Consider the following 27,716-nt stretch of genomic DNA (forward strand, 5'->3'; position numbering starts at 1 on the left):
CCAGAGGATGTTCCCTGTCAAGTGAAATCTAAATCATGCATATTAACCTTACATTTTTTCCTCTTTTAAGCCTAACTCTAACCTTATGCTTCCATGAAAAGAGTAGATGTAGAATGTCCTGAACCCATTTGACAGATCTATAAATGTTGTTTGGATTCCAGCTGAATAGTAATAATGATGTGACTGTTATTGCTAGCAACATTTCTCTATTAGTCTCCTCTCTTTCCTAAATCAAGTGTTATTAAACACTGAGGAAGAAACTGAGACAAAAGAGATGAATTACAGAGAAAGGGTCAGCAGCACATTTTCAGTGAGTCAAACTGATTTAAAAAAAAATCGGGGGAAAAAAGCCTTTCAGTCACAGGTGGCAGCGAACTCGCATCAGTTTGCGGAGTAAAAGGAACGTGTGCAAGAGACAGACAGAAACAGAGGCAGAGGGAGGTTGTGTTTATTATTTGATAAAGCCTCCTTTATAACCTCAGCATGTTGTGCAATAGCTCTGGCTCTCCTTCAACTCTGCAGTGTGCCACTTCAAATTAGTCGCTTGCGGAGAGGGCCTGCCCCGACTTTGCAAAATGCATTAGTACGCCACTCAGAGCTCATACAGCCTAGGGTTAAACACAAATTATATCATTTCTGTCATCCAATCAAATCACACTGACCCCTTGACCTGTGAGATGAGTCAAATGCATAATGAAATATGACATGGCACAAAAGCTCTGATTCTAATCTGCTCTGACACGCGATCAGATGAGGATGACCTCCTGACCTTGAGTGACAAGTGAGACGAGCAGTGGGAGCCGGATACACGAGGGAGAAGAAGGAAAGAAAACATAAAAGAAAAAAAAAGGAGGGGGGGTTGAATATTTGCAATCAGTATGGCCGGTTTTAGTCAATAGGAGGTTAGTTAGTAATCAGCTCAGTATCTGGGGGTGAATGGGGCCATCTGCATGTTTGGACTTTAGACAGTTGATTTTTTTGTTAATTATTCTCTCAATTTCTTTTCTGACCTCCATATTTCCTCACCCTATAATAATAAATCGAAAGTATTTTGTCTCGTAGCAGCATCATTTCCTCTCACATAGCTGTGGCCTGTGATGATAGTAGCTGGATTTTATTTCCTAGAAAGACTATGCCTGTGTCCGGCGTTTGGTCTTTTTTCGCCTCCTCGCTGCTTTGCTGCTTCACAAACACTTTCCCTCCCACCTGTTTCTCATCCCAACCCTCCCATATCCCCTTCGCCCTCTTTCATGATTTCTAAACAGTAACAAAGTGACGGATAAATAATGCAACCTGGCTGTTTTAGAGAGAGATGGAATGACAAAAGGATCGGAGCAGGGACCAGGGAACAGTTCGGGCTCTGCGAGGGACAGGCCAGCTCTGGGGTTGAGCCAGCCGAGAGAAGAAGAAGAAGAAGAGAGAGAGAGGAGGAGGTGGAGGATGGCTGTAACTGGATCTTCAGCCCTCTCCCCCTCCCTCCCTCTGTGTGTGCTCTGCAAGAGGAGGCTTTGTGGTGTGTTGATACCCGTTGACATGATATTGTAGCAGACGAACAGCTATGGCTTTAATTAAGCCTGAGTTAACTGAAAGAGATAGATGGATAAAGAGCAAGATTAGGAGAGAAAGTGAAAAGGGAATGAAAGAGGTATCAAAATAGCCCAATAAACAGAAATTTTAGATTAGACATGATCTTTGTAGGCAACTATTAGCCGCTGCCACAGTAAAACAAGAGCTCTGTGTTCGCCACTAAACTTGATCATTCATAAATATACAGTATAGTCTTCCTCTGGAGGAACAATGGCAGTGTGAATGAAAATAGATGATGCTCTCAAATTCTTCCCAAAGATAAATCCTCTGTTTTCTTTGCAAACCGGACTGCGTGGAAAGGAGAGATAACAGGGCCTGACTTTGTCTCCACGTGCAGAGCGCTGCGCGGCGGATACGGGAAGGTGTTGGAACGAGAGTGTCGGAGGTGATGGAAGTGGTGGTTTGTGGGGGATTTTAAGCATAAATCACCACTGTGACAAAGCTCTCCAATAGGCAGATAAGTGCACATTAGTGGTAAGGCAGATCTGTCATCGTCTGTCTCCGAGCTGTCGGTCCCGCCCTCTCCCTGAAACAAACGCTGACTTGGGAGGACTCCATACTCAACGTCTGTGTGGCACTCGAGCAGTCGCCCTGGATATACTTATGCACTTATGCTCTCATTGTGTGACTTAGCAAGATTATTTTGGAGAGGAAATGTTCACAGTGTGCGAGACACCTGTCAAAATAATGCATTTTGGATAATACTGCTCCTTTTTGGATAGTGTTACAATAACACCATGTGCTATGGTGCTTAAAATGTGCAAAAAGACTTGCACCTTTTTAACCGCCTCTTTGAATTAGGATTAGCGTTGCATTATTGAATAGAATTAATAAGCAGTATAATACTAATTGGGTTGTGGCCTAAATTCAGACATCTACAAGCATCACAACAATAATCTAATAATAATAAGAATGTACAGATAATGAGCCATTAGCCACAGTCAATATCATCTCCAGAAAGCCTTGAACACTCAGGCAGTGTTAGAGAGGGAGGCAGAGAACTGTGCCAAATAAAAGACAAGCTGGAAAGCTCCCCAATCAATGTTATTTTCTCTCTCAGTCCCACACCAACTGTCTATTCATCTGTTTCTTTCAAATGAAAGGTGTGCTGGTATGCAACACTTACTGCCGAGAGATCTGTCTCTTAATTAAAATGTTACAGATTGTGTTTCGCTTACTGTGTCGACTGAGCATACTGTGTATTGGAAATAATCTTTCCTATAGCACAGGGAGCTGTTCAGAAGACGAAAATAAAGGACCTTTTAGCAAGAAAATCAACCCTTTCGCACAGAGATTACCTTCATATGCAACTAAACTGCAAATCCAATTACATTTTGTCATAAATGAAATGCTTTGATTTGTCATGGAAAGATCTGAGACTTCTTTTAGTTTTCCTCAATAGGCAGGAAATAGGAGGAGAATGTACACAATTAAGATTGTGGAACCATACAGCAGAGTTTGCATTTTCACAGTTCAGGTTTTGACATGACTAAAGTGCATTGGTTAGGAAGAGGTAGCGGTTTGGTGTACACATGAATTAATACATCGTGACTCATTTTATACTGTGTCTTTGCGGATTTTTTTTCTCCATTTAATAGTGTTGGCATCTTTACCCAAACCTAACTACGTGCTTTTACTGGAACAATAAAAAGTTTAATTATGTTGTAAAAACCAGAGAAAAAAGTTATCTTTGGGCATCTTAAAGTATCTGTGAACAATGTACATTTGATTTTAGAGTGAACCATTAATCACTATGATGAAACAAAACATAATGTGTTTGCAGGTCAGTGTAGTTGCATATAAAATGAATTGTAAGGACAGAGAAAGAGCCAGAGGAAAAGGAACTGAAGTGATGCCGCTGGCCTTACTATTTAAAGTAAAGCAATGATATGAACCTCATAGGAGGAAAAAAAAAAAGATGAGGCTTTTGTTTGAAAAGCCAATTCCATACTAGGACACATGTTAGGCTATATACGATCCATAAAATATAGTGCCTTTGTTTGGATTTTACTTTTAAAGGAGAAAAGAGCATACATTAGCCGGTGTGTAGTGTACATGTGGCTCTGTGCATGCAATCTCATTCTGAATAGAGGTATATGAATAATTTATCTTGCCACAATCCAACTGGGAACGTCCTTGGTATTTACATTTTATCATCAAGGGCACTGGATGAGCCTTCACAACAATCTAACACATGACACATTCTCAGTCTTCGTCCCTTTGCACAAGCAACACATGGGACAAGGAAAATGTTTCTGTAGCATGGATATATATTTATGGACTGACAAAACAAAGGGGTGATGAACACACTGCACTAGATGGTGACTAAGCGCGGCGGTCTTTAGATTACACAGTGGTCACCCACAGCGGTGGTGAAGCACAGTGAAAGATGATGAGATGATGATGATGTGAAGGCTCCGAGGCACATGCATGGGGACTCACTTCACACAATGGCTCCAATGTTTACAGCAGACAATTTAGTTTCCTTCCAACAATTATGAGGAAAATTGAATTTCAGGAAATGTTCGTTTTCTTGTCCATTAGACCAAACAATAACACTATCCCCAAAGGTTTACAAAAACATCTGTCTTCAAAGGACAGTCCGGAAAATTAATATCAGCTGGTTTGCAGGCTATGTCAGGACAAAGTAAATCAAATTGAAGCAATTACAGACTTTTTTTTTCTGCTTCTTCTTTTTCCCGTTTGGTGTAACATGAAGGAAGATGAAAGTGTGCCTTTAATGCTGAGTTTGTGCCTACATTGTTTCTTTATAATAAAACATTGCTAACATCCCTTTATGCGGTCCAATTAAAGTTTTGTTTACTGTGACTCAATGAAATTCCTCTCATCTCTCTTAAGTGCTTACTGCCTCGGATTGTGTTCAGTTAAAAGACAAGTTACCTTTTCATCCAGCTGGGCACTATTGGAAAAAAGTATAAGGCTTCAAGGCACAATCTATGATCTGGATGGAAACAAAAGGACAGAATCCCACAAATAGATAAGCTTATATCAAAATGAAGATAAGTAGACAAAAACTCATATGATGCTGCTGATGTTTGCAACAGAACAGCGTGTTTTTTTGTTTTTTTTATTCTGCAAAAGACCATTTTTCATCTAAACGTCAAACCCTTCATTTGTATATCAGAATAAACCTGTAAATTATATGGTTAAAAATTACAGGTTGGTCCTTTAAGCTCACCTCAATATACTAAAACAGGGTTTGGAGAAACATGGGAAAAAACGTGCCCTGTATATCCTTTCTCCTTTCTTCCATCTCCCCGTGTCCCTTATTTTCTAAAAGTATCTGTTTGAGAGATAAATGACCACTCTGCTGCCGAGGATGACAGCCTACACAAAGATGATATTGAATTGATTTCAGAAATGTTGCAGAACTGACTGTTTGATGTATACTGCTAGACATGAATCATAAAAATTCTATTAAAAACCCTTGAATGGCTGACACCAGAATATTATTTGTGATGATTAATTTGACTCAGTCATTACAATGGGAGTCAAGTTGGATCGTCTCAGACAAAATTGCTTTTCATTCCCCGTTGAATTTCCCTGCTATTTTTCTTTTCTTCTTTGCTCTGTGTAGAACTCTGATCTGATTGGACTTACTGTGTTAGCGTGACAGCACACAAATACAGACGCTGTTGGTCTTTTTTATTACCAAACGCAGAACGTTGAGCTTTTTGTTCCAAAATGAGATGTTCAACATGTGAAACCCAATTACACCTATCCTACCAAAATGACAGATCGGAATTTACACAGTTTGCAAAGGTTTTTGTGCAGTAGCAGGAGTTCCTCGGCTGACAAATGTTAATATATAATAACAAAATCTTCATATTTGAAAATAAAAAGGGACATTGTATACTGAAGGAATTCATTGTTTGGTTCTTTAATTAAAAATGACGATGCACTGTTATGATCAGTCATGATACACGGTCACAGTGGATGTTGTGGTTAAAATATTGACACCAAAGATAACTGATATTGGCTTGTTACAAATCACCAAATGTTGCTTAACACAGCTATCAGTGACAGTTAGATGTTAGTCGTCATGTCCTGAGTAAGAAGAGGAAAACATTAAAAACCACCCACAATGCAATGCAGACTATTTGGCTGCCTCACACTGTATTACTGCACTTACAGCATGGCTCTATCAGATATTCCCTATGCATTTCAATGTCAGTAATGAGAGGTGACTGGCAATTTAGCGGAAAGCTGAAGTATTGTTGCTATGGTTACCTAAAACTCTTAAAGGGCTCAGTTTTATATTGTAATAGACACCTACCAGTTAGAAGTTAGAAACAAGATGTCTTGAATAGTAAAGTAGTAGGTGGCACTGGTACTCTGCCAGAAGCAATTTTTTTTTACCACTAAAATAATCCCAATCAACAGTTTTCCCTCAACTGTGAAAAGGCAAGAGTAGTTTGCATAATAATATGTATTGCATATGCTATAATATCCATTAGTCTTAGCTCTTATAAACTCTTTTTGCTTAGTCTTTGCCATAGAAACAAAACACCTGTCTAAAGTTTGCTATATTAATACAACACTAACACAGTTCAATATGTGGCAGATGTGTTAATGCAGTGTTTTTCAACGTTGGGGTTGGGGTCGCCTGGATTTCAAATGGGGTCGCTTGAAATTTCTAGTAATTGATTAAAAAAAATAAATAAATAAAACTGAAGCACTGTGCAAGGTTATAATAGTTTTGGATTTTTCATTATAGTTTAGTTTTATTTAGTTTTGACTTTTTTTTCTCTAATTCAGTTAGTTTTAATTAGTTTTTAGAGCAGGTTTGCTAGTTTTCATTAGTTTTTGTTATTTTCTACATGCTTAATTTTAGTTTAGTTTTAGTTTTTTTTAATATACCTTTTATCTTCCTCGCCATCGTATTCAAATAAATCCCAGACAGGACTTTGCTGCTTTCTCCCAACTTTAGTCTCCATGTTTCCAGGTAGAGTGGGGACGAGAAGACAACTAAACGACAAGTGACGAGAAGTGACGGACCATTAAATATCATACGGTGCCAGCAGCTAAAATTACTTGAGGGAAATAAATCGATCTCATATCAATCCAACACTGACAAAGACAAAAACAAAGGGAATTTTATCCATAATTTTTTATAGGTTTTAGTTAGTTTTATAAGCACATAATACAGTTTCAATTAGTTATCGTTTTTTCTTTTAATTATAGTTTTTATTTATTTCAGTTAACGAAAATGTTTTTACAATTCTAGTTTTCGTGTTTTCGTTAGTTTTCGTTAACGATAATAACCTTGGCCCTGTGGTACTGTTTATCTTTCAAATGTTCGTTGTGGTTGGTTTCAGATGCTGCAGCTCTTTCATAATTCATAGTTTGAGTTATTGTTTGTTCAGTATTAATTGTCAGCCTTGTAAATCCAAGCTGGACTGACTGTACATATCCTGACCAAGGAAAATCAAATTCTCACTTTGTGCAGGAATCTACACCTGGCTTTTCTGCCTTTGGCCATAATAATATACATTATATAACCTAAATGTTGTTTAAAATTAACATTTATTTACAACATAGTATAGAAAACTATTACATGATCAAAAACAAAAAAAAAAAAAAAAAAGGTTTGGAACCACTGTGCTAATGTAAATGTTTCCCTTTGTAACTTTACATATTGTTGGTCTGGTGAAAGTTTTCTCTTACTGTGTTCCACTTTTATGAAATAATCTGACACTGAGAAAAGAAAATGGAGTCAAGCAGTAGCTGTAGTGGGTCAGTTCAGTATTTTAGGGGCCCTGTGGTGAGTTCAGCTGATCCTTGTATCACAGTCTCTTCAGGTGATATTTTCTAATCACTGCGGAACAGTTTGAAGTGTGTTTGCTGTTTGCTAACCAAAATGACATTACTGTCTTTGTGGCGCTCAGATAAAATAAACCTTTAAAGATGTTTCTTTCCAAGTGAGGACAAAGATTTGTTAAATAGCAAAAGGTTTTTTTTGCGTACTCCAAATAGTTTTTATTGTAGATGGTGAATATACTTTTGAAGTTTGGTTTACATCTTAAAGTTTTAATACCATTAATGGCGGCTGGGGTTAGCTTCAAAAAGCTATCTTTTAGCAATGTTTTGGAAAAAGACCAGCAGGCCAAGTATTGCGTACTGGGTGAAGCAAATGTTGACAACTTTTCCTTTGGAGAGACTGACGTACATGCAAAAAGGTAGGGAGGATATGTGTGAAAAAATATGGGAAGCTTTTAAGATATTTGTTAAAAATGTTGATTTAGCAAATGACAACTAGAAAAGCACTTGGAGAGCGCAGACCTCCGCCAAGCGCAAAAATTCCCCACATAATCGGTGATACAAATCCTACATTTATTTTTTAAAATAAAATCCGCCTTCTGGATCAGATCCGGATCAGCCTTTGAAATGTGATAGAGGACCCCATTGTCAGTTCCTGAGTTAAATTTCATGAGTTTTGGTCAATAATTAAGCGAGATATTGGGAAACGAACATTTTGGCCCCATTTACCACAATGTTAACGAAAATTTCAAAGTGATCCAGAATCCAGGATTTCTTCCGGATCACCCCCAAAAGTTAATCATTTCTTCCTTATCCCATTTCCAACAAACCCTGAAAATTTCATCAAAATCTGTCCATAACTTTTTGAGTTATGTTGCACACTAACGGACAGACAAACAAACAGACAAACAAACCCTGGCAAAAACATAACCTCCTTGGCGGAGGTAATGAGGAGGATAAATATTCAGTTGTGTAAACCTTACAACAGGGTTAATGAGTTCAAATACCCATAATTGTAACAGGGCATTAAATTATGTACAAATGTTTATGACTGAGAAGTTTGTTATGTGTATGTGTATTGTTTATTTGTAATTTTTTTTTTTTTTTTTTGCATATGTGTGTTTACTTGTAACACTTGTAATGTTGCAGGTGCCTTTGTTTGTAAGGTACAGATTTACATGTGTTTATAAGTGTATGTGTGTATATAAAAAAAAGTGTTAATAAATATATTGTTAAAAAAAAAAAAAAAAAAAAAAAGCTATCTTTTGTGATATAAATTTTTGTTGTGTCCATCAAGAAATACATACAGTCTACCATGATGCAGAAAAACACAGATTCAGAAAGTCACTTATTCCTACTGCTATAAATGATACTTTGTAATTTGGAATTATTCTGGTTTTAGATGTTGTTTGATGACCACTGTTGGTTGCTGTGTTTGCATATGTATTTATTTACTGTTGGCTGTACATCAAATTGCCGATCAGGGATTATAAACAAGTATCTTGAACCTTGAAATCCCTGACTCTGACAGATTTACACTGAACTTAATGTTTTTTTCCAGGATTGGTTTTCGGCTCATCCATTTTATTTGGAATCAGATGATCCATGTGTAAATTTAGCCTCTGTCTGTTACGGCTTAGGTCAAATAGAAGGCTGTTGAGTCTGGCTTTCAGAGTTTTGGTTCATTTAATAGAACACATTTTTCCTTAGACACACCTAAACTAGTTGTGGTTAATGGTTTCCACTAAGAAGACTGTAAAATACTGTGTTTAAGTTATTGAATCAGTAAGCTAAGATTTAGCATTAGCTCACCTTTGACTCCTTGGATTCCTGTAGCTCCACGCTTTTTGTCCAAATATGGTCACTTCCAGCTCCAAAAAGCTAATATAAGCTAATATATATTCACAAACAACTGACCTCAAAACAACAGATCAGAAACCAATGGGTGAAGTCACATTTTCTTCGTCTTCTTATTTTATACAGACTATGATTGGAACAGTGGATTTCATTGGTCAAATGTAGATGCAGAAATGTGTACATTTGTCGAAAACAAACGCCTTCTGAATTCCTTTTTCCATAAACTATGACTTAATGTCTATGGTGTTGCTTCATAAGACTACAGGAAATGAGTTCTTATACATTTCTGTGTGATAAATGAATGGCCTATTTGTTGTCTCGTATGTGATCAGTGGTGGAAAAAAAAAAGTGGTGGAAACTTTCCTACTTGTTTTCTGTACACAAGTATTTTACCATTTTAAGAACTTGTTGTTTCATTACAGCTGTGGTTTTTACGCAGGTTGTCATGATTTAACAGGGGTAGTTTCATGCCTGTTTGGGTCTTGAACATGCTCCAACTACCAGTTACACTGTCCGTCCAAAAATGATTCTGATTTTAAAATTCAGGACTTCAGACACTATATATCTTTTTAATTGAATTCTTGAATCTACAGCCGATATTTAATAGCGTCATATACAATGAGGACTCAGCTTAAGTTTAATTGTCTTACCTAAACCTATTCTTCTCAAATCTAATCTTTTTTTTTTTTTTTTGCTCTGTGTGTGTTCAGAACTACACAGGTCAGAGCGGTGGCGGTGGTGGTGGAGGAGGAGGCGGTGGTAATGCCAGTGGAAATGGAGCTGGGGATGAAGACTACGAAATCCCCCCTATTACTCCGCCGAACCACCCTGAGCCCCCTCTTCTTCACCTGATGGAGCATGACTCTACAGGCTACCTCTGCCACTCGCTGCCACACAATGGGCTCATCAACCCGTACTCCTACCCCGAACTGCCCACTCTCATGATGTCGAACATGCTGGCACAGGACAGCCACCTTGTCTCCAGCCAAATGCCCTCGGTGAGTAGCGCTACCAGCACCGAACCGTCCTCTGGGGACTTTGTATCGCACATAAGCTGTTCATGGAATCAGGGAACCTTTCAGACAATTTACAGCCATCGAATGATCAGACGCTTCAGTGAAAGGGTTGGACTTAAAGCACAGGTGTCAAACATGCGGCCCGGGGGCCAAATCTGGCCCGCCAAAGGGTCCAATCCAGCCCTCGGGATGAATTTGTGAAATGCAAAAATTACACTGAATCCTTTTAGTTCAGGTTACACATTCAGACCAATTCAATCTCAAGTGGGCAGGACCAGTAAAATACTATCATAATAACATATAAATAATGACAACTCCAAATTTTTATGTTTGTAAATGTAAATATTTTTATGTATTTACACTAAAACGAAGTATAATTTCACAAAAAATGTAATTAACCTGAACAAATATGAACAACCTGAAATGTCTTAAGAGAAGTAAGTACAATTTTAACAAGATTCTGCCTGTTATTAAATGTTTGGTGTATTTTTTATATGATAATGTAAATGTGTAAATGATAAACCGAGGCAGAATATTGTTAAAATTACACTTATTTTTTCAGTTTGTTCATGTTATTCACATTGTTTGAAAGGATAGTTTGTAGATGTAAACCTTTTCATAGTGTGAATTAACTTTTTTCGCTCTAAAACATAGAGAAAAGTTTGGAGTTGACATTATTTCTATATTATTATGTTATTATTTTTGCTGTTTCGGCCCACTTCAGATCAAATTTAGCTGAATGTGGCCCCTGAACTAAAATGAGTTTGACACCCCTGACTTAAAGCTAAGAGATGGTCAACTACTCTGCTTAAGCCCAATTCTTCTGTGAACTACTGAGGACAACTTACAGAAAAACCTTACATTTTCACACACACACTAGTGAAAATCCAAGCACTGGCACAATATATTTTACGCATATTAAAACAAATGTCCCTCAAATTTGTAATATGAAACAGACCACAACAGCTTAAGGTAAATGTAATTTTCCAGACATATGAAAGGGGGCTAGTGGTTGGAACGAATGATTGTTCACTGGTTGCCATGTCAGCTCTGATGCATGAAGAAAAGGATTGTGGGTAAATCCATCAGCATCATATCTAGCTCGACAGCATGCATCGGTCAATCTGTCAAGCCTTCAAACATGAATACGCACTGATTACTCCCACAGCTCTGCACAGACCTGCTCTTCTACAAATTAGCATCTCCAAACTATAATTGCATTCATGAGAACTGCAGGAAATAGAGCAGGTTTTCTATCACAACATATGATGTATGGAGAAGCTTATGCGTGAAACATAATTTGTAGGTTGCCAAGAGCCAAGGCTTTTTTATTTCACATATACATATACCTCTACATTAAAAGGAACGCTTGTTTTGTGTTGAAGCTGCGGCTGATTAGAACAAGTTCAAAGCACTGTTAGCTTCTTTGAATCTTATTCAGTGATCAAAATGTAAATATTGAGTAGAGGGGCACTGAATGTATTCCTCGAAAGAAGTACTGCACACTTGCTTTTTCAGCTGTGAGGTAAATGGTGTGACCGTACTGTGATGAAATACTTCAAGGATGATGTTAATGTTGACATCCTTTAACTCATACTAAGCCTTGCAAAGTCTGTAATGACAGAGACTCAATAGTTTGGGACTCATTTACCTTTAAATGTATAAATAAAAAAATGTCAATGACCTCAGAGGTGATTCCCAGCCCCCACCTCTTGAGTAGGAGTCTTGTGCTTTTTGTTGTCCCGTTGACTTATGCTTTTCACAACTTACTTGAACGTTTGCCTTTTTACTCATGGAACATTACCTCCTACACTGTAAAAAATGACTGTAGAATTAACACCAAAAAGTTGTAAAATTGCAACATAAAAAAACTGTAAGTGACAATACAATGCAAAGTTGTTTATTTGAAAAGATTTTTGTGTTACCGATTGAATCAAATATAGCTGTAGTTCTTACAGGAAAAGCATGTGAACAAAACCAGATTTGTTTGTAGAAATTATGTATTTCTATTGTTTTTAGAAAATAAAACTGTAAATTGAAATACAATGTGGTGCCGTTTAAATTGCAAAGACCATAATGTTGAAATAACGGCCTATTTGCTTTTTTGTATATATAAAAAAGTTATAAAAAAGTAAACATTTAACAATGTAACATTTTAAATTTGTAAATTGATGGGTTGGTAGAGTTGGTAGAGCAGCTCGTCCAATAAGCAAAGGGTTGGTGGTTCGAATCCTGGCTCTGACTGTCCATATGTCGAAGTGTCCATGGAAGACACTGAACCTTAAATTGCTCCCAGTTGGACCTGGTGGTTTTGGAAAGTGCTTTGGACACCATGAAGGTGGAGAAAATGCGCTAAATAAGTGCAGTCCATTTACCATTTAAATCCAGTGTTAAATCTACATGTTTAAAATGTTAAATCTACATGTTTAAAATGTTAAATCTACATGTTACTCCGTAAATATGTTTACAGTTGGATGTGTTTTTTACAGCATTGTTCTGGAAACCACAGCTGCCAGTTTTTTTCCGTAGAAACAACAGGATTTTTTTTTTTACAGTGCAGAGGCAGCCCCCATCTTCTCTAGCGCTTCTGTTGCTTTGACTCCAGGAGCTTTGGTTTCGGCTGTTGCTGGGGCTATAGCCAACGGCACAAACTATTACGGCTGGAGGCCACTACGGACCTCCACCACGGCTTCAAGGGAACTATCCTCCTCCTCAAAAGAGCCCTTGGTGGCATAGGTGTCTTGCAAGTTTGTGTCACTCTCTATTTTCCCCTTTCCTGGGATGTCACTGAACAACTCCTACATCACATATTCCACACCTCCCATCCCATGACCCCTCCCGTCCCCAAGTGCTGCCCACCTTTTACGATTTTTCTGAATTATGCAGTAAGTAGAGTTAGGCTCAGAGCCAGGATGAAGTCACACTTTCACACTGAATTATTTAATTCAATGCTTCCCTTTAACACGGATGAAAGTAATGCGTAAATTGACTGCATCATACATTCAATAAGGAAAGAACATGTACTGTATGTTCTATATTTATTGTATTGTTCAGTAATGACTTGGATTGAATGTATGAATGTCAGGTTCTAACGTCATGGTGACTGAAATTGATTTTACCAGTGACACAACTGTACACACATTTGACAGCTGTGTCTTATACTAAATTAATAACATTTATAATAGTGTATGCTTCATATTATCGACTTGTCAGCAACTTATTTGTGTGTATGTTAATGAAAAGACAAGTTCATCCATTATATGTAGTCTATATTTAAATGTGTACTGGTGCATCAAGGTCAAGCAGCATGTATTATATTGTTTATCATAAACAGAAGAGATAAGGATAAACAACAGTCAGCATGTAACCAAAATAAGGTTTGATAAAGATCTAAAACACAAATACACCATACATTATATATAATGTTGATATAGTCCCCTGAGGTATTAGATTTATGTGTCATTTATCTTCATATTCATTTCACATTTTGGTCATGACCTTTACTGCGGAGACAGTGGTTGATTGGCCGGTCTTTGACTTTGCAGTCAGGATATTTGTTACCGCTGTGGAGGGCCACACTTGCTGGTTTTAATAGATTGAATTCTGCAGGTTGTGTGATAAAAATGCATGAGATTAGAAATGTTGAACCCGCACATGATGACGAACACACCATGTATTAAAAATACAAGGACTAGTAAAGCTTCTGCTGCTGCTCAGATACCCAGTTGTAAAGATGTGACTGATTTTGTCTGATTTTGATGATGGAGAAACACAGATAAATGCTATGTACACGTACTCCATATTGAGATTTAATTAGAAAATAATGGAAAATTGTTTTTACTGTAACTGTCCTTACCCAGATATTTATACTGGCTCAGAAAGTAGCTCCGTGGAGCACAGTGGAGCTCTCTTTCGGGGCCCCACTTCAACTTTCCTACAAAAAGCAGCATATAAAGCAAACTCAGAAATTTCTAAATCAAATAGGCTGCCTGGCGAAACTACCAAACCGTAGCAGAGGTTCATTTGTGCTGAGAATGGAGTGTCTATTAAATTGGTGCCTCACCTTGACACAGTCTGTTGAGCAGAGTAATTAAGCAAACTCTGCAGTTCAAACATGAGATGCTATCATTATGAATACCTCACTTGACATGGATAGATAAGTAATGAGGGTTCATTCTAATTTTAGACTGTTTTGAGTGCTAAGAAATGCGGTGTTTGAGCCCTGAATGCATCGTTGGAACGGTGAGGAGGGCTTTTTGCAGCTGCTGTTGACATTGTACTGTACGTGTGTGTCCACATGTGCCTATGTGTTTCTGTGTCTTCACTCTAAACAATATCCCTGCTGTTGAAATGGATCCACTACATCTGGAGGTCAGGCCTTATATTCAATCTTGAGCACATTGAAAAAAAAAATCCATTAGGGTTCATCTTTCCTGCATCAGCCATTCTATTGTGGTGCTGCAGTGAGATCTGTTTTCATCAGGCAGATTCAATACGTGAGCTGGGCAATGAAAAGAGTGCAATAGAGTTGGATGAAGAGAGGAGGGGTGAGGATGGAGAGAGAGAGAGAGAGAGAGAGAGGGCATTGTGAGGAGGAAAGCAAGAAGAAATTGCAAAGAGGAAAGAGGTAACTCTTATTCAAAATGAGCGTATACCTCCGGTTTTCTGTAGCTCCTGGATTTCATTATTAGATATTTTAGAGATAATTCAGTTGAGTGAAATAAGGTTATTCTGCCTCAACAAAAGGCTGAGAGCCTCTGGTTTTTTAATGTGTGCCTACGTGATTCAAGTATGAAGACATTTCAGAGTACTCCATTGCAGGTGCAACAATACAAACATGAAATAAATAGGACGATTATGTAACAAAAAGGGTTTAGAGTAGAGTGGCATTACTGCAGCAGTTGATCATAGTCAAGGAGCTGTTAGACTGAATAGATAACGGGGCTTACGTAGGTGGTGGGAGGGTGAACTTGAGGGTTGTATGTATGTCTAAACAATGGAAATTATAGTCTCTTTCTTATATACAAAGTATTTCATGGCGAAAGAGACCAATTTTGAGAAGCAAATATTGGAAAAATAAGTCAGATGGTGTTCTATATTTTTCTTACCATCAGTGTTTTCCAGGAAAAGGCCGACAATATGTGAGTCTACCTAGTGCTTTGAGACTCTGCAGCCCCAAGCCCATCTGTTCCCATTATAGATATATTTTAAACATTTAAAAAAAATGTATATTCAACTTTGTAAACTTTATTCAAACAGGGATAAATAGTGCACTTGTCTGGAACTATTTGTCTCACAGGCCACATTCAGAGTCAGATCTGTGTAAGTGGGTTTGGTAATGCACATGTATAAATGAAGAATCGTGTCCTGTAGTGCTACACTGTGGTTTACTGATGTGTTTTCTAATAGTTTTTGGACAACAATAGAGATGTGTGGGCAAAGATACAGCATCTGGCTTTGGCTCATTGTTACTTGTTGGATTTTTTGTGTGATAGTGACTTCATTACAATACAGAGAGAAAAAAATAGAGAGTATTGGCTCTAGCAGGAAGTGGAGCTGATAGACGTTGTTTTACTACCCATCCAAGTGTTGTTGGGTTTTTTTTTTCAATTCCACTGTCTCTCAAAAACCAAAAAGACATAACTGACTGCACTCTCTTAATTTTATAAAGAGGCCGTTTTAGATTCATATTTTTTTTTCTGCAGATGCTTGTTATGTTGCTTTCTGAAGTCCCTCCTGGACAAACCTGATATCTTTCAGGGAGTTCTTTTCTCCAATGCTCTGATGCTCTTGGCAGGGCCCCTCTCTTCCTCCCTTCCTCCCCCTCCCTCCCTCTCTCTCTCTCTCTCTCTCTCTCTTTCTGTTAATGCCCCCACTGTCATAGCATCTACAAGTTCCAAAACACATTAGACATTTAATAGCCATGCTCAGGTTGCATTGATCTTATCAGTATCAGCCCAGAAAGATACACATTTCTGCTACTACTAGTGAATAATTTCTAGACTCTCAAGCAAAGTGGCTTTTGTGTGTGTTGTGTCTTTATTTACACAAGAACTCGCCTGCAGCAAGCCTATTTTATTATTGGCTGGATAGATATATTTATCTGAGTGCCACACCTGCGCTGTACCAACTGCATCTGCAAATCTGCCAACAGAGAAGTGTTTCATATTCAATTACAATATAGTTAAAATGCTCCCCAAATTCATATGACCTGTGACTGCATCTGGAATAAATTATTTTTGATTACAATTTTTTGTTTTTTTTTTGTTTTCTCATTGATGCATGCAGTATTAGCCATCATCAAACTGGCTCCAGTGTGATGTTGTGAATATGCAACGTATGATGAATGTATAATCAGCAGGGGGATGTTATGCATAACAGCAAAGCAGAAAGAGCTATATGCAGCAGCAGTCTTAGCGCCATCAAAATCCTCCGTATTATCACATTTGTTATTTTGCCAAGACATGAATCCACCTGAATGAGGGTCATTTCATTTGTAATGAGGGTTGTGGCCCCCCTAAAGATCTCCTGGCTCTATTCATATTCAGATCCATCCTCTAATATTCTTTTGTTACAAGATTCCAATGTAAGAGTTTCCCCACAAGCCCTTTATCTCCTGTTGTTGAGGTTAATTATTAAGTATTAATCCCACCCTGATTGTCATGTTAAGTTGGGTGGATGCCTGTGTTTCTTCTCTTTCTCTCTTTTTCTTTATGAGGTATTAAGTGTTCCTGGCAGGTGCTCTCTCTCCATGTCTGTGTGAATGAAATATGAGCTGCAATGTCAACTGAACTTGTCACAGACAAGCAAGGATGAATTAATGATAAGAGTGCAGAGGTGTGTTTTAATGTGTTCCTTCTCTGATGGAGGGTCTCAGCCAATATATTATCGCACACTGTATACCTGCCGGATTTCGTATAAACACGGGCCCAAAAAAGCTGGATTAGAGATAAGGTGATGCACTCAGAGAAAATGTTGGTGCGAAAAAGAATATTATATCTCCAGACTTTTACCCATGTGACATTTTGAAAATATTGTAATTAATGGTGTTTGGACATTCCAATATGGACTTTAAATTTGTCTTACCTTTGCCTCCAAAGATTTTCTGCGCTTGAGGCTTCGCCTTATTCTACACGTTTTGTTCAGATGAAGAAAACCTATTTCTTCTCTCAAAGACATTCATTTTCTGTCATTTTTTAAAGGGATTAGAGTGTCTGCGGAAAATGATGGAATGTCTGTCGCTTTTTTTTTACCACAGTTCAACAAGCCCAGTGATAGAATGGGACTTGTATTAGTTATTCCAATGTTGATTCAGGCATAAATGATTGTGAATGATCAATGCCACTAGCAGAACAAAAATCGCTTGCTTGCTTGATGGCCTTTTTGAAATCCTCAGGAGAATGGAGGGCTGTTCTTTAAAATGCTTCCTTTTCTTCCCTTTTCTGAAAACTTTGTATTTTTTGTGATTATTTACTTTCAAGTTGTCTTTTATAGGCTAATGTTCCTTTTTGGCATTTCACACCTCCCTCACCCATAAATGAACCATCACAGCCATAAATCAGAGGACAAACAGAGACTTGTGCAAACGCTGAAACGTTCAGAGATTTATGTAACACATTCATGTTTTCCACTTCCTCATTTTAGTACTCCACTGGTAAAGCCTAGCTAATAAAAGGTCCTATTAATATTTCCTGTTGCTTAGCAACGGCAGGCAGCAAGTAATAGCATTCTGTGGAAAAATAGATGACCGATAAGGAAAAATTCAATTCTTTTCTCATCTCCTGGGAGAAAGTGCCTTATTTCTCTGGCAATGTGATATGAAACTGTAGTTGTATATTAAGAAATATCTTAAAAGAAATATAGGTTATTTTCCAATTTCATCATTTCAGGTGGATTTTTATTGCAGATTTGAAGGGCAACTCATCTTTTTTCCATCCTGATAAAGTCAATTAACCTATCAAATTAAGCTAATCAGAGGATAAGGTGCCAGCTTCATTTCTTTCTTATTAATCAGACAGTCTTAAGAGATGGTGTTAAATAACACACTCTCCATACTTTAAAAGGATCACTTTTGAGAAACAAATTGCTTTTTATTTAACTTGCAGGTGTAATACAAACTGGTTATGTACAAACAAACACAGGCCTGCTGCTACACTATCAACCACTATGCAAAACCAGTTCTAATAATGGTGCTTATCAGTGGGACTGCAGGTAATAGAAGAACATTTCTACGATGACAATTTCCAATATAGATAATTCATCACATCGCATTTCAAAAACAACTGAGTTCAAGATGTGTTATCACACATGTTGTTGTCATCACTGTCCTCTACGCTGTAGATTCAATCAACACCTATAATCAATTGAAGAACAGAAGGTAAAGAAACAAAGGCAGATTCAGCTGCAGCAGATATCCAGCGTTATGAAGCAGATACATAGATAAGGGATTTCATATTACACTTAGCCAGGGGCCCCTGCTGAGATTTATCATGCCATGAAATCATGTCCATATTGCACTGTGCCCTATCTCAACCATCCATCAGCGTATTCTGCTTTCACCACGAGGAATATTCTGCCCTGGTGGTGGTGGTGGTGTAGAGCCATTCCATGTCATCTCATAGAGGGCCCCTTCCCTGCTGTGCCACCAGTTACCAGTTTTATACAACTCTGCCACTCAGTCAGCATGCATCCACAAGAGTGGCTGCGACCAGGACAATTAAAACACCTCAGGTAAAATTGTACTGTGATCATTTAGAACTGAGAAGTTTAAGGTACACGTGGCACTGATGGGTGAAATCCAGCATTGATTTTGCAGAGCAGGATGAAATGTTTGCAGAAATTCTTAGAAGATTGTCACAGCTTGTGTTTTATATCAGACTGGAGAGGAATACTGGGCCAAAGACAGAGAGCAGACTGAAGTGTGTTCGTTAGGTACTCAAGGGTTGTTGATTTTTCTGTGGCTAAGCAATATCTGGAGTATTATATGTTGTTTTTTTATTACTAAAGAATAGAAGACATTTAGTTTTAAACTGTATTTGTAATTACGGCACTTAAATCACTGGGTTGTTTGTATTTTTGTCTTTGGCCAAAATTTGCTTAGAGGTCTTATTTATGTCTTTGTGCATAAGAAATCAATATAAGTGAATCCCCAAAGGAACTTTGTGTTGGTAAATGCAAGTTATGCAAATTTACAGGATTTCAGTTCTGTTGCAACATGTTGATGGTCATATGAACTATGTTTTCAGGTCAAAAATGTCCAGTTTCATCACAATTAATGCTATATTTTCATGTCACAAATGGCCAAGTTATATTTTAACTGAATTTACCTGAAAAACAAATATTCTATTCTTTTAGATTCCCCAGTTTTTCTTACAAGATTATATACTACATATCACATATTTTATTTTTACAGGTTGCAATATGTAGTATGGTGCTGATCCATCCTGCTTATGTTACGCCAATACATACATTAAGAATGTCACACGTCACTCTTTAAATCAAGTTTTCTAATAATAAGCATTTTATAAAGAAATAACAATTCTATATTGTTATTTACTCTTTAGTATCATGATAAACTATACAATAAATAATTATGATGATAGTTTTTGCACAGGGATCATTTCTGGAAATGGTGACATGGCTGCTGAGCATCAGTATGATGGGATCTGTAACAACCATGTCACATCCGTCCACTGACACATTTTGTGTTTTTGTGTCAGCTGTTATTGTTTTAGATCCACAATACTAACATTTATGAATAAGAGGATAATTAGTAATAGTAAGTATATAAGTTTATTACTAATAAAGTACTGGTACTGACCAGATCATCATGGGTAATGTCACGTCCGTCCACCAGCAAACGTTTTCACATACACGTGCTATTCAAAATCCAATATTTCTGAAAATATAGCTTCCACTGTCAAATAATATCAGTAGTCTGTGCACAAATGTATTAGCACTATTTCAACACAGTTCTATGCATTTCTTACAACTTTTTTTTTTTTTTTCGACAAAAATGGCCACTCATTTGACCCCCTAAGTAAATTTTAGCCGTGTTATTTTCCCTCTTAATGTTTTCTTATAGAAAGGGTTTCTCGAGTTGTGTTTATTAGCGAGAGGATTTTGGCCCAATTCCAAACTGAATCCCACTCCCTTGGCCCTGATCCATAGGGTGTGGAGTCCCATTTCATTTGAGGACCGAGGGGTAGTGGTCATCTACCCCATCAAATGGCCCTTCAAGTGGAGTGATTTCAAGGAGCAGGATCCAGACAGAGTGGTAGAAAATTCCCAGAATGCTTTACGGCCTGAAGTAGGCTTGAAATCCTGTGTAATATGTTAGAATATGTGGCAGGATTTAGATGCAAAGGAATATGTCACTGAATCATGATGACAGGCATTCCAGGAAAGTCTGTATTCACAATGTAAGTAGAACTTTGTTCAAATGATAACTTTCAATGTGTTTTTTTCTATACACTGAGTATGAAAATTTAAAAAATAAATAAATAATCAAGCACTGCATCTGTTCTCTTATTTGATGTCAGTGCATAACATAAATTTCAATGCGAAGGGCTTCATTGATACATTAAAACACTTGCTGGTAATCTGATTTTAGTCTGTCCTTCAAATTTGGTAAAATTTGCCAGTGTCATTTTTAACATCACACCAAGCTGCAGATGTAATATAAAATCATAATAGGAGTCGGATGGAATTGGTATTTGTTGTCCCTCACTACGTACACCTTGGCTAACAATGTTCTATCTCAGGTTTTTCACAGCTGATTCACATTTGATTTCAGTACATATTCCCTGTGTGAGTTCTGTGGCCCAAACACTTTATTTTTATGATGTGACATTCTAAAACAATAGTAGCGAGACAGAGACGTGCACTGATCCCAGAGATGAATGAGTTCTGGTGCAACAAGTTGAAAAGCATTCCAGGACAACAGACTTTGAGCTGGTATAGATGTTGAAGGTAACTGGTGCAAAAAATATCTCCTTCCACAGTAAAGAGAGCTCTGTATCATCAGAGCCTGAAAGGCTGTTCCCCAAGGAGGACGCCATACTCAAAAACTGCATAAAAAACAGACTAAAGTTTGCAAATGAGGACTGTGACAACGCTTTTAACTTTTGAAAGAATGTTCTCTGGTTAGATGAGATAAAACTAGAACTATGTGGTCATAATAATCAGTGACAGGGATGGAGGAAGGAGGGTGAAGAAGACTACACATATGAAGCACGTAATGTTGTGGACTTGTTTTGTTGAAGAAAGACGTGCAGTTGATAAAAACGAATGATTCCATGAAGATACACTATATGGACAAAAATATTGTTGTTAATTATTATCACAATAAATATTAAGTCGGTATATATTTTTAAGGCTGGTTTTGTTCTACCTGAGTGATAAGGGAAGATGGTGAATTGTGGTTTAAAATGATTATTTATGATCAGAATACGAAAAAAGAAGTAGAAACAAACGCTGAAGCATTGTGTAACCATTTTAGATAGATAGATAGATAGATAGATAGATAGATAGATAGATAGATAGATAGATAGATAGATAGATAGATAGATAGATAGATAGATAGATAGATAGATAGATAGATAGATAGATAGATAGGGGAGTTAGAAAATATCGGTTCTGCAATATATCGCGATATTTCATTTCACAATACTGTATCGATATTAAAAAGTACTGTATCGATATTTTTACGTATTTATTCAAATGCACATATGGCGGAGGTTCGTTTTTGTTTTTTGTTTTTCTTTATTGTTTATATCTTATTTATTATTATTTAACACTCTTTTATTAAATAATGTTCGTTCCTTTGTTGGGATTGCACAAAAATAATGTTCTGATGTCAGTTCTGAACTAATAGAATATGAACATTTGAACAGGATCTTAAACTGTAATGTCTGGAAAACAGAATTTCAGTTTGAACACAGGAATATTTTGTGATATAACATTAGATCCTGTTGGGATCAAATAAAAATGTGTTTAGTATTTGTGCATATTTCTGGTGTAATTCAATTCTTCAAGGAAATAATCATTTCAAAAACAAACAAAAAAAGTGCCTTTTTAACAGTATCGTGATATATTGCGATATATCGTATTGTGATCCTAGTATTGTGATTTGTATGGTATCGCCAGATTCTTGCCAATACACAACCCTAATAGATGACAGACAGACAGACAGACAGACAGACAGACAGACAGACAGACAGACAGACAGATAGATAGATAGATAGATAGATAGATAGATAGATAGATAGATAGATAGATAGATAGATAGATCTAAACAAAATAAAATGTTATTTTTGATTTGTAAGACATTTGTTGTTTTGGTTTTGTATCTTAGCCTCTTCTTCACAGTGATGCAACTGAATTCTTTCGTGTCTCAATACTTTTGTCCATGTATTGCAAATGGAAACATGAAAATATGAGGAAACTTCACATTTGACTCTGAGTCAATAGAATAATTGTGAGGAGTAAAACCCTGACTCTGCATGGATTTCTGACTGTTCTGTTCACAGTGTGAGAAGCTTGTGGAAGGACAAGACTTTGTTCCAAGTCACACAATTTACAGGCAATGCTGCCATCCATTATCAGTAATACTGTAGATAGTATGTATGTGGCAAACATTTGAGAATTTGACCAAATTGTAAATTATAAAATTAAGAATTCACAACTATTGACTGAAAATATACAGTACTATGGGAAGTCTAAGGCCATCTTTACCTTTGCTGTTTTTACGCAGTTATGACCATATTATTTATTTTTTAGTCGATTTATTAAAATAAAAGAAATGTAGGTAAATAGTATATACAGCAATAAAAACTCACTCAGGTATAAACTACATGGCGTCTACAGGAAACAGTCAGTGTTTAGTATGATCTCTGTAGCTCAAACAATAACAAACACTGGACATGTGTTGGATGAAACCTGGTTTAAAACACTGGAAGATTAGTTCAGTAAATGTCATAATGTCTGCACAGATGGAAGATCACAGAAAATAATGAATATGTCAATCTGTTTTGGTTTTTTTTCCCCAGATGTTTTTGTCATTAATGTTCTCTATTTCAGTTGACTGAGAGACTGAGAAATGTATTTGTACATCACATCATCATATTCTTGCTAAAACAACAAACTTACTTGTGGCCTAAAATTTTTTGCACAGTACTGTATATTGAAAATAAATGTCTGGAATTCTAAAAACAAAGCTGAGTCTGAATGAATATGGGGGAGATGAGGCTGTGCACAGGGACATTTAATCTGTTAAAATGAAATGAAAATGTTTAGATGATACACGACTGAACATGGCCTGTTACTTTAAACAGTTAAATGTCTGAACAAAAGGCCTTTTACACAGAGGAAGTTCATTTGTTTGGTAATCTGCTGTAGATGCATATGTTATGGTTCAAAGTTGAAGACTGAAGTGCAGACGGCGTTTGTCAGAAATGTGTAAATTACCTCACCATGACCCCCACTTATGTACATGTGTGTGTGTGTATGTGTGAGCACTTGCACATAATTTAGCACCAGCAACTTCTATTTATTTGTATGCGCCTTCTTGTTTTGGTGTTCATTATTTCTGCATCTACGTGTGTTTTTTTTCATTGTGTGAACGTGGACACGCCCACACACACATACACAAAGTGTGTTTGACACGGCAGTCAGGAGTCTCATTAGTGGGAGCAGAGGAGCCTTGCCTTTTGCTGTCAAGAGTGTGTGTCCCTACCGCTCCTCACAACCGTCTCCTACATGTCATGTCAGGCAAGGCTCTGATTCTGTGATGCTGTGCTTTGTGAGGTGAGCTCAGAGACACACCAGGGCTGAGGGGGGAGCGAGAGCTGGTGAGAAAGAGACACCGAGAGCAAGAATGAAAGAGAGACAGAGAATAAAAAGACTGAGAACAAGAGAGAGAGAGAGAGAGAGAGGGGAAAGGGAGAGGAGGGCTGGAGGGGGAAGAGGGGGGATGAAGAGGAAGAGACACAGAGAAAATAAAAGCAAAGGAGGTTCTGACATTATCCGTAATGAGGAACATGGAGGATGGTGCCGAGGGGGACATCATGACATCACTATCTGCAAATCAACCACTGCCTTGTTGCTGCCACAGATCCTCTGTGAGCTGCGTTCAGGGTGGTACTGTACTTTTCAAACCATCAGTCAATCACGACTAGAGACATCAGCCGTTCTGTGCAAACGCTTCCAGCTATACTTTTAGACAACCTCATTTGATGCAAGTAACACCACATCCATTAATAATGTCAACCAACGCCCGTACATGGAGAAAATTGCAGGAGCTTCTCATAAAAGCAACACAGAATTCCACATTTTTTTGCTTTCACATTTCTAAAGATTTTATTTATTTTTATTCGATCTGTGTGGCACGACTTAAAAGCCATTCCTAAATATTTCATGAAACTTACATATCTTGGTCTGCACTTTTTTGGCTTTGGGATATAAAATGGGAAAGTCCTTCATAACACTGCGGTTACTTAAGACATTCTTGGAATAAGTAGCTTTTTCTCACGTCTAAAGTTTGTGTTTAAAGTCGTAATTATTTTCTTATGCTGCTAGTTTGTGAGGTATTGCTGTTTTCCTGCCAGATTAATTACTTGATCACAGTTCAGCGCTGGAGGTGCAAGAGCAAATGTTTTATATTTTTCCTTTTGATGAGTGTGTAATTGGAACGAGGGAAAGTGACCTTACAGTGTCTTGTTTTGGCAACACGGAGCGATTACCAGCTAATAAAAATGATTAAATGAGGTTTGCGTAGTGTGTTACTCAAATCCAGTTGGCTGTTGGTTAATACACCTGGATAGCATGGAGTCCAAGTCATCCTTCCTCATGAAATAATATTTGCAAATGTCACTTTGACTAAAATCCATCCAATTCAGCGTCCTGAAAACTGACGGGTTTGCTTTTTCTTACACATCCCATCATCTGCTGCCCGCCGCATCTTCTCACTTTGCATCTGTCTGATGTCACAAGCAGGAAAAAGCGGCGTTTTGACTCGGCTTTCATACTTAAAGTAGCGTATGATTCATAAATCCACTCTTATTAATTCTCTTCAGCTTGTGTAAATGACCCTCGTGGGTATATATAAGCTTGATAAAGCAAAGACTGATGACAGAGGGAGGGAAGGAGGGAGGTGGGGGTGTGGAGGGGTGGGGTGGGGTTAGGCTCCGAGGCTCTTTGAGGAACTGAGTTGTTAGTGCTTTGCCCTCGGGGTGAATGAGAAGTAGCTTTGAGGGCTGTGAGGCCCAGGGTTGGCTCCCCACCTAAAGGCGTGTTTACCACCGTGTTGCGCGGCGGCTGTGCTTTTGAAGGATCAGTCTTGAACGCGCCTCTAATTAAAGCTGTCATGGCTGGGTGCCTGCAGGGATAATGTTCTATTATTATAGTCATTTGTTTCAATTAAACGCTGGGTGATTTTACAATAGCAGCCGTGAACCTGTGTGAGTGAGCCATCACTCTAAACAAGATGGCTGCAGTCAAGCAGGGAGTGAGGAGAGAAAAAGTCTCAGGACTAGAAGTGTTGATGCTCGGTATATTTAGACAGGATGGGACGACGAGATCAACAAAACAGGTGACTCTAAATACTTGTGCGTGCTCTAATATTTGCAAATACATTCCAGTTTTCATTTTCATTTCGGAATAAGTAACAATAAAGTCAAAGTAAATAGACTTCAGCGCTACAGAAGGCACTTAATTAAAAAGTGACACACACTGAAAATTTATTTTAGACAACGCTATTAAATTGAGAATGAGCACTACATTTATTGATTCTTTACCATGGAGAGGCTGCTCTATTATGATGCCAGCGCAGTAAAAACTTCGGATAGCAATCAAGCTGCTTATTTAAATCATGAAACAGATGCCACTCCGGTGTAATCGTCACGAGGACAGAGCAAGGTTAGCTGTTTTACTCCCTTCCAGTGCGAATCTGTGCTCGTTCTCCTTGCAGTTGGAGAAGGGCTACCTCCTCTCCTCTCCCCTCCTCTCATCTCTGTGCTGGTGGTCAAATCCCCTTAGCTAAATCAAATGGTGCAGGCAATTGGAGCGGCCGTGAAACCATTTCAAAGGTAAGGTCAGCAGGAGCAGGGGAACAATGGCTTTGTGATATTCCATCTCGCACACAATGTGCTACACATAATTGGAAAGCCTTTGTTATTTGACTCCCATTTGACTATGATGTACAAGATGTGAATACAAACACGACAGGCGTAACGATGGCAGAGGAACACGTTCACACTGAGTTTCCTGGCTTTACATCACAGTTTAGGTCTGGCCGGCTGCTCATCACCCAAAAGCAATATCTAACTGTCCCCTCGCTAACTTTAGAGATGAATTTCAGCACTTAGGTCATGCGCTCTCTGTCTCATTTTCTATTGTTTCTTTTTTTCTTCTTTTATCTGTTTCTTCCTGAGTGCTGCTGTGTCCTCCTTCCTTTCCTTTCCTCTCACTTTCCTCCACAGTTTATTAGCAAACTCTCATCTCCTGGGGCTTTATAACAAACAACTAAATTGCTGGAGGTTAAGCACAGCCATGACAATACTCAAGAGACCTCAGCATCCAACTTTATAAATAATCTAAATAAATACATTGAGGACACTTTCGCTTTCAACTTGCTGCTTATCACTAGGGGTGTGGAGTCTTAAAACACTACAAAATTAAATCAAAATGTCACACTGGTGATGATGAAGTTGTCAAGGTCTTAATCTCTGTCTTTTTGGGGTCAGATGCAAAGTTTATTTCCAAATCTACAAATAATATGACTTATGTTCATGTAATTGTCAGATTTTATGACAGGCTGGGTTTGCAACTTCAGTCTCAGGCCTGTTATGTGTATTAAAAACCCATAAAAAGTCACTATACATGGTAAACGCAGAGAACAGTGATCAACTAAACCCAGTTCACTGTGCAATCACCCACATCCCTCCCCCTCCTCATATGGACACACATTTAGATGATGCCGTCGGGAATTAGCATACAGTACCTATGGCAACCAGCAACCTTTGTCAGAATCTTTCATAATATTTGTACAGCCGTCTGCTTGTCGCTGTATTTAGCTCTGGTGTGATGGCACTATGTGATAACTTCTTGCTTTGTCTCAAACAGGTGAAAGCGCTGACTAAAAGCATTCTGATTATTAGAAGTTCATTATCACAGGGGGAGTGTTTTCAATAATGTGCAGCACTCTTTAGACATCAAACTGTTGCATATAATACTGCTTTTAGGCCCTGAAATAGAATAATGCCTGTTTCCATGCAGTTCATAGACTTTGGTCGCCTTTACTTTTACATTTGCCACTTAAGCAAACTCAAATTGTAATTATTTCTGTATTTTTTAGGGAAGTTTTATGTCTTATGAGAATAAAATGTATAGATTTAATGCTTTTTTTAATGTTTCATGCTGGTTATATATTTCTGTGATGGTCTAGTTTTAATGAAGTTATTTTATTTTACTAGTTCT

The 27,716-nt window shown here is 37.8% G+C and overlaps 1 protein-coding gene across 3 annotated transcripts in view; it reads left to right on the plus strand.

The window, feature by feature from the left end:
- The window catches only part of tox2 (TOX high mobility group box family member 2), a 127,757-nt gene that overhangs the window by 66,682 nt on the left and 33,359 nt on the right, over window positions 1-27,716 (plus strand). For all 3 annotated transcript variants that reach the window (XR_003935419.1, XM_030133940.1, XM_030133941.1), the window contains exon 4: window positions 9,936-10,223. Coding sequence is in view for 2 of the 3 variants with exons in the window: in XM_030133940.1 (XP_029989800.1) it covers window positions 9,936-10,223 (288 nt within the window). In the remaining variant the exon portion in view is untranslated. The remainder of the gene's footprint in view (window positions 1-9,935; window positions 10,224-27,716) is intronic.

Source organism: Sphaeramia orbicularis, chromosome 5 (assembly GCF_902148855.1).
Source record: "Sphaeramia orbicularis chromosome 5, fSphaOr1.1, whole genome shotgun sequence".
NCBI classification, from domain to species: Eukaryota; Metazoa; Chordata; class Actinopteri; order Kurtiformes; family Apogonidae; genus Sphaeramia; species Sphaeramia orbicularis.